Source organism: Nesoenas mayeri (assembly GCF_963082525.1).
Source record: "Nesoenas mayeri genome assembly, chromosome: 15".
Lineage (NCBI taxonomy): Eukaryota > Metazoa > Chordata > Aves > Columbiformes > Columbidae > Nesoenas > Nesoenas mayeri.
In genome coordinates, this window is record NC_137559.1 from 17,089,242 (window position 1) to 17,100,612 (window position 11,371).

The following is an 11,371-nucleotide window of genomic DNA, read 5'->3' on the forward strand; positions in this document are numbered from 1 at the left end:
AAGCACAGAATTATTTACACTCAATACATTTGTATACGCCTGTAAGCTTACTGGAAAATTGAGAACATTTTTCTATCAGAAATGAGATTCATTTTACCTGCTTATACTTTTTATGTTTGTAAAAGAAACCCAGACGGCACACAGCTGTAACTGTTCGGTTGCTAATTAGAGAGAGCCTTTTGTGGTTGATAAGTTTGTTAAATCACCCAGCTGACCTGATAACATTGTTGAAAAATAGACCAATCTGCCTTGAAGGTGGAACAAAGGAGCTCCGTGTGCTAGCGTTCCGTGCTTTTATCTGCACTGCTGCCGTCGACAGGAGTTCCCAGCCCAGAACCGGAGCTGTGCATTCATTTTACCATTTTGAAAATTTATGAAAAATCAGCATAACTTTGCTACTATTCATTGTACAACTGAACACTACACTAAGGTTTTGGCCACTTAAACAGTGGAAGTAAGTAGCAGGTCATGGGAATGCACTTACAAATAATGCGTGCTCTCAGAATTCAGAGCTGTACCAACTAGCAAATATGCTGAAAAGTAATTTTTCTTACTAGGATGTAATGAGGTAAAATGTATAGGAATAACTTTTAATATGTTTTTACTATTGTGCTTTATCATATTTCAGGTAGCAGAGCTTAAAATGGAGTTGAAATTGCGGGGATTACCAGTGTCTGGAACAAAAACAGATCTTATCGAGCGTCTGAAGCCCTATCAAGATCTTAATAACAATGGCGTCACTACTAGTAGCTCTGTGACGGTAACCACCTCCACTGGGGCCACGGGTAACACTGGGGAAGTGACTGTGGCATTTCCTGTTGCAACACTAAATAAACCAGCGGCTAATACGATATCCAGCTTTCCTCCAGAAAAAACACCTACCGGACCTGGCGGCAAAGGGGTAAACACTGAAAACATCAGCTCACCTTTGCCTATATCTCCCTCTCCTTCAGAACAATCGAGTCTAAGCACAGATGATACTAGTATGGCAGATACCTTCACAGAAATGATGACCATGGTGTCACCGTCCCAGTTCTTAAGTACTTCGCCACTAAGAGCAAATACAAGTGATGATAATCAGAATCGCACCAGTGGAAGCATCTCAGCCATGGAGTTTGATGTAGCAGAAAAGGACCGCAAGCTTCAAGAAAAAGAAAAGCAGATTGAAGAGCTCAAAAGGAAACTGGAACAAGAGCAAAAGCTTGTGGAAGTACTGAAAATGCAACTTGAGGTTGAGAAACGGGGACAACAGCAGCAGTCTCAGACTTGTGGTAACTCAGCTGCTGTGGAACAGAAACAATTCAGTGCTGCTGTCAAAGATGAAAATGCTCTAACTGACTGCTCTAGTACAAGTCAATCTGTACCTGTAGTTAGTCATTCTTTAGGACAATCTGTATATACCAGTGGCCAGAATCCAGTTGCCAAAAAGGCGGTTGTTATCAAGCAGGAGATACCTGTGGCCAAAGCCGAACCTCAGAATGCCATTTCTCAGTTTTATGTTAGTCCACAGAGGCAGCCACAAACTGCAGTTGTTGCCCAACCTCAGGCGTTATTAACAACCCAAGGAACTGCACAGCTGCTCCTCCCGCTATCGATCCAGGGACCCAATTCTACCACTGCAGTGCAGCTGCCAGTTGGAAATATAAAGTTGCAGGTAAGGGTGTTTCTGTTTTTCATCATGCAAACTACATGGCACTATTTGCATAATTTAGTATAAATAGGTAAATATGCTGCTTGTAAGACTAACTTAAAAAATGAGGCCTCACTTGTTTCTGCCTTAGGGAAAACAGTAGAAAAACTCAAAAGCAAATCTCTTTATAACTTCTTCTAGTACTTGCTTGCTTTGTGGTTTTTGTTCCCAGATAACCCTTTCCTGAAAAGTAGTTGTCTTATCATCTACTGCCTCCATGCACAGTCAATTTTGATTTATACCCACGTATACCACCATTTTGTTAACTCCAAATTGTAATAGAGAGCTACACTCCCACTACTTTTTATTTTGAGGAATACCTGTTTGCAAAATGTGTGTTTGAGCTTCCTTGTGTGGTGATGGCTCGTTATATTAAAAAAACATGAATGGTAGGTTGTAGAACTCCAGTGGAGTTATAAAAAGAAACCATGGTTACACAAGTATTATTTCTAGGGTGATTACAGGTAATACCACAGTGAATAAATACAGCATAAACCAAGATGGGTTCTAAATGAAGAGGTAGAGAGTAGTGTGACCAAGCTGAAACAGTTTACCCTGTTGGTCTAAGGCAGAGTTACACATGTACTTCCCAGTGGCATTCCTGTGCCACAGCTGGATGAAATCCCTGCCAGCCGCATGATTATTGTGCCAGCACAGCATTCTCTCAGCTCCAGCCTGTGCATGGCTGTTGTGGCGTGTTGTGGGCCCAGGCTTTGGTGCTAGCTTGTGCGCCATCACATTCAGCAATACTTAATGAGGGCTGTAAAAGGTTGATGGGGATGAGCCCCAGAGCCCTCAGCTATTCCTGGTAACTACCCATCCAGACAGATCTTTGTCTAAATTGTTCTAGAATTTTGTCTAGAATTCTGTGATGACCTTAAGCAGCTTGTTCTTGTATTTCACTTCACTGATGCTGCAGCAGGTTTTCCTAACTGCCAGCTCAGATTGTCTTTCCTGAGGTCAGACATGCTTCTTGTCTTTCAGTGGCCATTAAAAACTGCTATGATCTTCTTAAAAACAACCTTTTCCTTGTATCATCAGTTTTGTCTTTCTGGTTACTCAAGCGCAGTTCTTATAGTCCTCTCTTACTGGTTATGCTCTGTCTCTTCTTATTTTCATTGCTCTCTGCTGGACCCTCTCCAGTTTGTCTTTCTTAAATTCTCTTGGCAAAATACACACCACCTTTTAGCCGGGAACTCACCAGTACCAGACAGAGTAAACGCTTTGTCTCCTGTACACAGCTCACACTCATCCGTCCCAGAACACGTGCTATTGGTATTCTGCATAATCTATGCAATTGATTTTTACATGATGTGATTTACTGTGAGATACAAATAATGCAAATATTTTATCTTCGTCCTTTAGGCTCAATCACAAGCTGGAATACAGACCCCATCACAAATACCTGCTCCTATTTCTTCCTCTGGCCTGGTCCAGACAGCACCTCAGATGCATACTCCACAGTCACAACAAAATACCATCACGCAGCACGCACTCGGTCAGACCCAACAAATGAGAAAGGTTTGTGGATAGCAATAAGCGTTAAGATAAAGAGTTGTGTAATCTAACTCTAGGCAGTGCTTTTAGAATCTTTTATGTGTCATCTGCATCGTATATAAATGATCAAGTCACCTAACACCTCTGTACCGTGTTTTTCTGTGTGCTACAATGGGCTGTAACTCCTTCACTTTTTCCAAAGTTTCAGTTTGTGCAGGACTTTTTTTCAGTTGCAAATAAATACGTAAGGCTAAAGACTTTATCTTAACAGTATTCTTACGGCAGCACTCTTACGTTCTTCCTCATGCTTGGCACAATCGGTGTACCAGGTATTGCAGTCAGTTCCTGTTATTTGTCACTGGCTCAAAATCCTGCAGGCAGTTGTTCAGAGAAAGCTTTTGCCTATGGCTTCAGAGGTTTATTATCTATAGGAGTTCCTTGTAATTTTCATACTTTCCCTGTCCATTTCATCCTTCCTTACACAGAAAGCTAATGGACTGTACTGAGGACAGCAGTTCCAGGCAGTAGGAACTCCACTATGCCTACAATACATCTCTTCCTGGGGAATGGGGGGAATGCTTCAGAGAGACATCCTTCCCTGCCTACCCAAAACGATCCACTCTGAAATTTCCCCTTCCAAAACAGATGTTCATCAGCACTGGACACACAGCTGTGAGTGCCAGTGGTCACATGGTAACTGGTACCAGCCATCGGCTCCGGTCGTCACAAAGGGAAAGGCTTTCTCCTCATCGGAGCTTCTTCCAGGCTGAGCTCTGTTATTAGCAACTCAGAGACTGGTTTTGGACCTTCCTTGCTTCCTTACCAGTGTTGTCAACTCTAAGGCTCCTAACACTTAGGAGAACAAGGTTTTCCGGCCTGCCTCAAGGAAAGGATAATTCAGAAAGAACTGACATTTCAAGATGAAGACAGTAATTTTTACCATATGTTATATAACTTACAAAATATCTCAGCCTTTAAGGTTTATATTTCAGTTTACAGAAGTGCATCATAAAATCCATGTTTTGATGCGATTTGAGGCCTCTACCTGTGCAGTGTCCTCTAATCTAATAAGAATTTATCTTATGAGATATATGATGACGCCCTGCCATTCTCTAGGCAGCTGGCTAATAAAGGGGAACACAACTAAATGAGCATCATCACACTTCAGGATGCTTGTTCAGTCTGTTTGATTTCATAGACAATGAGGTTATCCTACAGAAGTCACAACTGACTCACATCCCAAAAGCAGATTTCGTTCAGGTTCTCTGGGATTCAGTGAGGGCCTAATCTTACCTTGTTTATTTGACAGGTCCCATATAGAATTTTTCCAGTCACCCTGAGGCACGTACTCGTGCCAGAGACTAGCAGTTTGCTTCCTGTGCTGTCTACAAGTTCCTTGAAGTGATTACAGGAGATACCAATTGTGCGCTCTGGTGTTTCCCCCTGTTCAGCCCAGTTGTCTTGGAGCCCACATGGTTCCCAGCAGACGTGTGGCTGCATCCGGCCTGCCCTTGCTGTTCCGCTCACATCTCCTGCCCTCTCACATAGCAAACCAGGCAGCGTCATTGCACTGGCTTTTACACCAGAATGTAAAATACTTGATGTGATACAATAGATCAGGACAATCTTCATGCCTTCAGCATTACATCTGCCTGTCTGCTGTTTGCCTTTCATGAGGCTTGGATATTTCAGTGGGCAGATTGAGGTAATGAACTGTGAGTAATGCTACTAATTAATTTAACACTTTTTTAGTGAAGTTTGTCTTCCTAATAGCAATCACCTCCACAGAAAGTTCTTTTCCAGAACTGGTTTCTCTTGAATCCATCTAGACTTCCTCAAGCAGCTCAGATTTTTTTATGTAAACCAGCTGATTATTCTATTTATTTTCTCCTATGTGTTTGAAGTGTCTCTTCACATCCTCGGTACCACATGGCACTTGTTCCTCAGTTCACTCAGTAGTAAGGAAACATCTCCACAGCCCTTCACCTCAGTGGTAGACAGCTGGAAAAGCACAACAGTTTCCAGACATGACCCGGGTGGCTAACAAAAGCTGTGTTAAACCCTCGCACAGCAGACTTGATTTGGTATTCAGACTGTACTCCACAAAGCTTACCCTGGATTTATCTCCATCCTGATCTAAGATTTGTCACACCTTTAGCACAAAGGTATTGGGAGTGATACTGAATTATGCACTCAGACATTCATAGCTCCTCCTGCTCTCCCTTTAACTTCAAAATATGAGAAGTAGGGTACTGTTTGGAATCATTTGCAGTGAGCATGTGGACAGTCAGTTGAAGAAATCACAAGTTTAAATACCCATAACCAAGTTTACATTTGATACTCGAGTTAATCAGTTATATCTTTTGCCTCTCTCTCCATTAGTATTCATAAATATCTTTAGGTAAAATAATCTAGAATTATATGGCACAAACCAAACCATTCTGTCTTAGGCAGTATACAGCATGTGTGGATATATACACTAGTTTGTATCAGGCCAGAAATAAGCTCATTTTATTGACTGTCCACTAGGTGGGGAGATCATGCACATCTATTAAACTTCCATACACTTTTGAACATGTTTTGCAAAAACATACGCTCACTGCAAAATCGCAGGAAAGTATTTTCAGTTATCAGTGAAGAATGAAAATATGTCACAGCACAAAGGTTCTTTTCAAAGAGTAATTGTTATAAATGATTACACTGGAGGGAAAAATCAGTACAAATAACATTCCCCTAACAGGTATTCTAAGCAAGCAAGTATTAAAAAAAAAAAGTCTTAATCTTGATTGACGTCATTTACCCAATGTTATTAATTTAAAAAAACCCATAACCTAAGACTGATACGTTAATTCTTTACAGGTTTTTCCAGCTACCACATCAAATACAGTATTTTCCTATCAGACTGCACCAGTGACAACACCTTCACAATCTTTTCTTAATAAAGCATCAAACTCTACCATTCACCCTGCTGGTAATCAGGTTGCCTCTGTGCAGAACGGACCTGCTACTCCTAATAAGGTAAGATTAGCTCACCAGTGTTCCATAAAGCTCAGTTTTATGTTACTGTTCTTAAATAACGTGACACTGTGCATACTGCCATTCACTCAAGGAGGAGGAATGTTTTGTAGATTGTAATAATGCTTACATGTATGTATGTGCGAGAAAGAGATATAAACTATTATTTTGTCCCTCAAATGACCTATTGCACTGTTATTTGTATATAAGTAGATTGGTGTGACAAAACCAATCTGTGGCCTTTATACATCTTGAATTCACTAAAACGTACTGTTTAGGTATTACTTTGTTATTTCACGCAGCCTGGCTCTCCATCTCAAGCCCAGCCTTATGTTGTTCAACAACCCCTCTTCAACAACACAGTATCCAAGGCGAAAGATCCTCCTCGTTATGAAGAGGCCATAAAACAGACCCGGAATATTCAGACACCGCAATGTGAGGTAATCATTTTCTCCTGTTTAGTCTATTAAAAACAGGTTTTTTCTTTAGAAGTATCCAAGCCATTACTTATTTTAGTTTTTTGTTTGGTGTTAATATTTTCCTAATGTACCTTGTTAATATTTTCATAACTCTGTTTAACTACTGGACTCCTATTCCATGATTCTTTTTATTAAAGCAACTGACATGTCAATAAGTTTTACAGTATCCAGTTGGTTATATGTATAATTGGGATAATGCTGCTATTGCTACTTAACTACAACTAGCCTTCAACTGACTCGTTTCAAACATGTATGATAGCCAAACTTCAGACTTAAACTATATTCATATTTTCCAAAGTGTGTAAACTTGAGAAGAATGTGTTTATATACTTATGCAAACATATATGTATGTATGTGTGTATATATATATATATATATCCACATGAGCATAGGTGCTTGCTTTGAAAGAGTCTGTATTTAGTGAGCTTAATGAATAATCTTACAGGGTGCTTTGTCAGTTTACCATAATACCGTTCACGTTGGAGGCAGATCTCCTGATGACAAACTGCTTCCCATCTCCAGAGTATAACCAGTGCTTTAAAATGCTGGGTTTGTTTTGAGACTGTCGTAAAAGTCTTCACTTTTCCCAGACCATTTTTGAAAGAATGGGTTTCACAGAATCACAGAATGTAAGGGATTGGAAGGGCTGCACTGGACTCTCTCCAGCAGTTCCCTGTCCTGCTGGAACTGAGGGGCCACAACTGGACACAAGATTCCAGGTGTGGTCTCCCCAGGGCAGAGCGGAGGGGCAGGAGAACCTCTCTGACCTACTGACCACCCCCTTCTAACCCACCCCAGGTCCCATTGGCTTTCTGGCCACAAGGGCCCAGTGCTGGCTCATGGTCACCCTGCTGTCCCCAGGACCCCAGGTCCCTTTCCCCTACGCTGCTCTCTAATAGGTCATTCCCCAACTTCTACTGGAACCTGGGGTTGTTCCTGCCCAGATTCAAGACTCTACACTTGCCCTTGTTCTATTTCATTCAGTTTTTCGCTGCCCAGCTCTCCAGCCTGTCCAGGTCTCTGATGGCAGCACAGCTTCCAGTGTCACCACTCCTCCCAGCTTGGTGTCATCAGCAAACTTGCTGACAGTCACTCTATTCCCTCGTCCAAATCGTTGATGAATATATTGAATAATACCGGCCCCAGTGCTGCCCCCTGGGGCACTGCACTGGATACAGGCCCCAACTGGACTCTACCCCATTGACCACGACTCTCTGGCTTCTTCCCTTCAGTCAGTTTGTGGGGGTTTTGTTACCTTTTGCTTAATGTTCGGACATTTCAGAGGTGGCTGCTAAAAACAAACAGATAAACAGCTGATGAAAGCTTCCCCCCTTTAAAAAGGAAAACATGAATCTACATCTGGAGAAAAAACAAACAAACGAACACCACAACAACCAACAACATGCATCTTACAGGGTAGCTATTTGCAGGATATTGCTGAGAGAAAGCAGTTCAGGGTGCACCCCCCAAAGTCCTGCACTTATTCCAGATACTTACCCTGGTACAAAACAGGGTTCGTCATTCCCCTCCTCATCCCTGGTTCTCTGCACCTCACTTGCAGGTTCCCTTCATGAAATCTTTGTCTTCCTTTTCAGATTTTTTCCCCTATTCCCTTGTACAGAAACCGACCACAGGGATTACAGGTGTCTCTCCAAACTGTTTCTCTGTTTTCTAGATTGACCATTTCAGATGAACAATTTTAGGCTTGATCATAGGTTAGTACTTACGTACTATTGAGAGAAGCTAGAATCAGTCAGCTTAGGAGAAAAATACTACAAGAAAAAGAATAACCCTTGTCTCATGCACTGCAGGTTTCCAGTGCCCACAGTCAGCAGATGGATGACCTTTTTGATATTCTCATCAAGAGCGGAGGTAAGATAATTGACATCTCTGCGATGGAGAGATTTAAAACCTGATAATAAAAACTCAGTGAAAGAAATAAAAGGAAAGAATTCTTCCAAGGTAGAAGCTATTTGGCTTGGATGAAACTAGTATTTCTGAAATAATTATCTATTAAAGAAAACATTTACCAAAACACACAGTCAACCTGCCGTGGAACTTTTCTACTTGTAAAATAGACCTTTGCAATAATTCACACAGCATTCAAACAATTAAAATAACACCTTGGGTTAGCACAAACTGGTTTAAAACCAAAATTGGAGAAGTTGAGCAAATCCATGTAATGTAAACTGAAATTATACATAAAACAGAATAAGGTAAGAGTTAAAGCACATCGATACTAAAATTTCATTAAACGTAACCATGTATTATCAACTCTAAACATCAAAGATATGTTACTGGGAAAAGTATGTATGAACTACATAGAGTCAGTAATGAATAACAACTTTCTATGTCAGTTAAAACAAGGGAGCCAGCAGAAAGGAACTGAAACAACTGAAGTAATACACAAAGTAGCTTTGCAGTAAAAGACGGCTACTTTCGGGCATAATTAGGCTCTGTAGACTAAGAAGCCATTACAATACTGGGAAACATTCTGGTGCCAAGTAATTCCTTGACTTAATGCTTTGTACTACTCTTACCTAAGGATCTCGAGAGCCATGAGTGCCAGGACAGAAGTGACTGATCGTAGGCTATTGGAAGATTTTAGCCATATTCTGAACATCAGAGTATTTTCTCTTTTTTGAAGCAAATTGCAAAGTCAGCTGAAGAAAATGGAGTAGACAGTGACAGACTGAGCTAAGTGACCTGTGCAGTGGACAACTCAAGCTAAACTAAATGCTTTCAGTACTTTTATTAAAATATTGCGTGGGTAGTTCAAAGAAGTTCTATGATACCTCTGGAACGGAGGATTTAGGAAACAGTGCTTGCTTACATATTTGCTTCGAGTGTTATGTTACCAAACCTATTTGATCTTAAAGGTAACAACTGCTCTAGATTTGTGAAGTTGCCATGAAAAAACAAACCTTCCCTGATCAGTTTTATGAAAAATGAAGTAAAGGCCTGTTGCACTTACATAAGCAAGTTCTACACTGTAAAATGTTTAGTGTATTAATGGACTTCAAGAGACGGAGAGAGTCCATTTAGTAATGCTTTGCTTTTACTAAGCAGTCATTTAAATAGACATTCTTACAGGTTTTAAGGATGTGTTTTTTGCTTGGGAAACTGGTGCAAAATATATTGTCAGGTACATTTTTGCTGGCAGAAACAGCCTCTGTGCTAGAGGATTTATTTGCATATTCTTGTCTGTCTAATCTTGGGTTTGGGTTACATTTACAGATAAGAATTCACTGGAACTTACTTGGCTGTATTTCCTTTTATTGTTACTGCCACTATGTTACATGGGACTTCTTGACAGAAGAGTAGTTCTAAATTCTAGAATCAAGAATAAATGCATCCTAATCCCGTCAACTGATCTCTTAGATTCTAATTCATCAAAGTGGACACAGTACTAAACAGGCACTGAACTGAAAATTGGCTCAGGTACTCTGTTCTAAATGAGGAAATGTGTTGGTTCCATAATTATTCTAATTAGTCAGAAGTACGACAAACACAAAGGAGGTAAGGCTAACATCTAGAAAATTGATCCTTTTTTCATCAATATCAATATTCTAATTGGCTGAAGTATTACTGCAAGCAGAACTCTGGAACTTGATTTAAAATACTTTGCTGTTTCAGAGTACCTGACATAGTCTGATGTCTATACTGTTTGTATTATCAGAACAGCAAAATGACTCGTACTCCATTGAGTTCACTCTGGCTGCATCCCAAAGTCGGCAAGAGGGAGGTGCAACTTGTAAGCCTGAGGATATATGTTATTAACTTTTCTGGATTCAATAGCGTTGGTTTTTTTTTTTAATTACAGAAATCTCCCTTCCAATAAAGGAGGAACCATCTCCCATTTCCAAAATGAGACCAGTAACAGCCAACATCACTACAATGCCAGTGAATACAGTGATATCCCGCCCACCACCACAAATCCAAATGGCCCCTCCTCCTGTGTCCTTAGAACCAACAACCAACCTGTCTATAAGTCTGGAAAACCAACTCGAAGCCCTCTTGGATGGAACTTTACCGTCAGGTAATGAAATTCCTCAACTGACAAGCAGTAATGAGGACAAAGAGCCATTTTCTTTAATTGAAGACCTCCAGAATGATCTGCTCAATCACTCCAGCATTTTAGATCATTCTCATTCACCCATGGAAACGTCTGACCCACAGTTTACCACTAGTAATTCTTGTCTGTCTCTTGACCTTCCTGATACAAATTTGGACAATATGGAATGGCTAGACATTACAATGCCCAGCTCCTCATCTGGACTCACTCCTCTCAGTTCTACTGCCCCCAGCGTGTTTTCCACTGACTTTCTGGATCCACAAGATCTACAGTTGCACTGGGATTAAGCTACAGCCAATGAGAACACGACCCGCAGGTCTCTTTACAGCAGACGTCCATTATTGCACCATTCTGATTGCAGTTAAGATGAATTAAGACAGTAATGTTTGGAAGAACAAATGCTTGAAGCTAATTCCTTATTGATTTTCAAGTTTACAACAGTGAATTACTTTATGCTTCTAGAAGTAATGCAGATCAGGGCCCTCTGAAAGCTGGATTTCACAAGAAAGGATGATTGTACTTCCTGATTAAAATTACCCTAGGGTAAATGCATCACAAATATTTAAGAAAGAAGTTATGTCTGACTTTATAATGCTTAAATGAGCAACACAACAT

General features: G+C 40.6%; 1 protein-coding gene across 1 annotated transcript in view; it reads left to right on the top strand.

Annotated features, from left to right (window-relative positions):
- MRTFB (myocardin related transcription factor B) overlaps positions 1 to 11,043 on the top strand; it is a gene marked incomplete at both ends in the record, with an annotated part of 54,649 nt that extends 43,606 nt beyond the window's left edge. Inside the window, 6 exons of the mRNA XM_080354001.1 lie at positions 629 to 1,654; positions 3,056 to 3,211; positions 6,047 to 6,205; positions 6,505 to 6,642; positions 8,493 to 8,553; positions 10,505 to 11,043. Of these exons, the coding sequence (XP_080210127.1) occupies positions 629 to 1,654; positions 3,056 to 3,211; positions 6,047 to 6,205; positions 6,505 to 6,642; positions 8,493 to 8,553; positions 10,505 to 11,043 (2,079 nt within the window). The remainder of the gene's footprint in view (positions 1 to 628; positions 1,655 to 3,055; positions 3,212 to 6,046; positions 6,206 to 6,504; positions 6,643 to 8,492; positions 8,554 to 10,504) is intronic.
- Between the last annotated feature and the right edge of the window lie 328 nt (positions 11,044 to 11,371).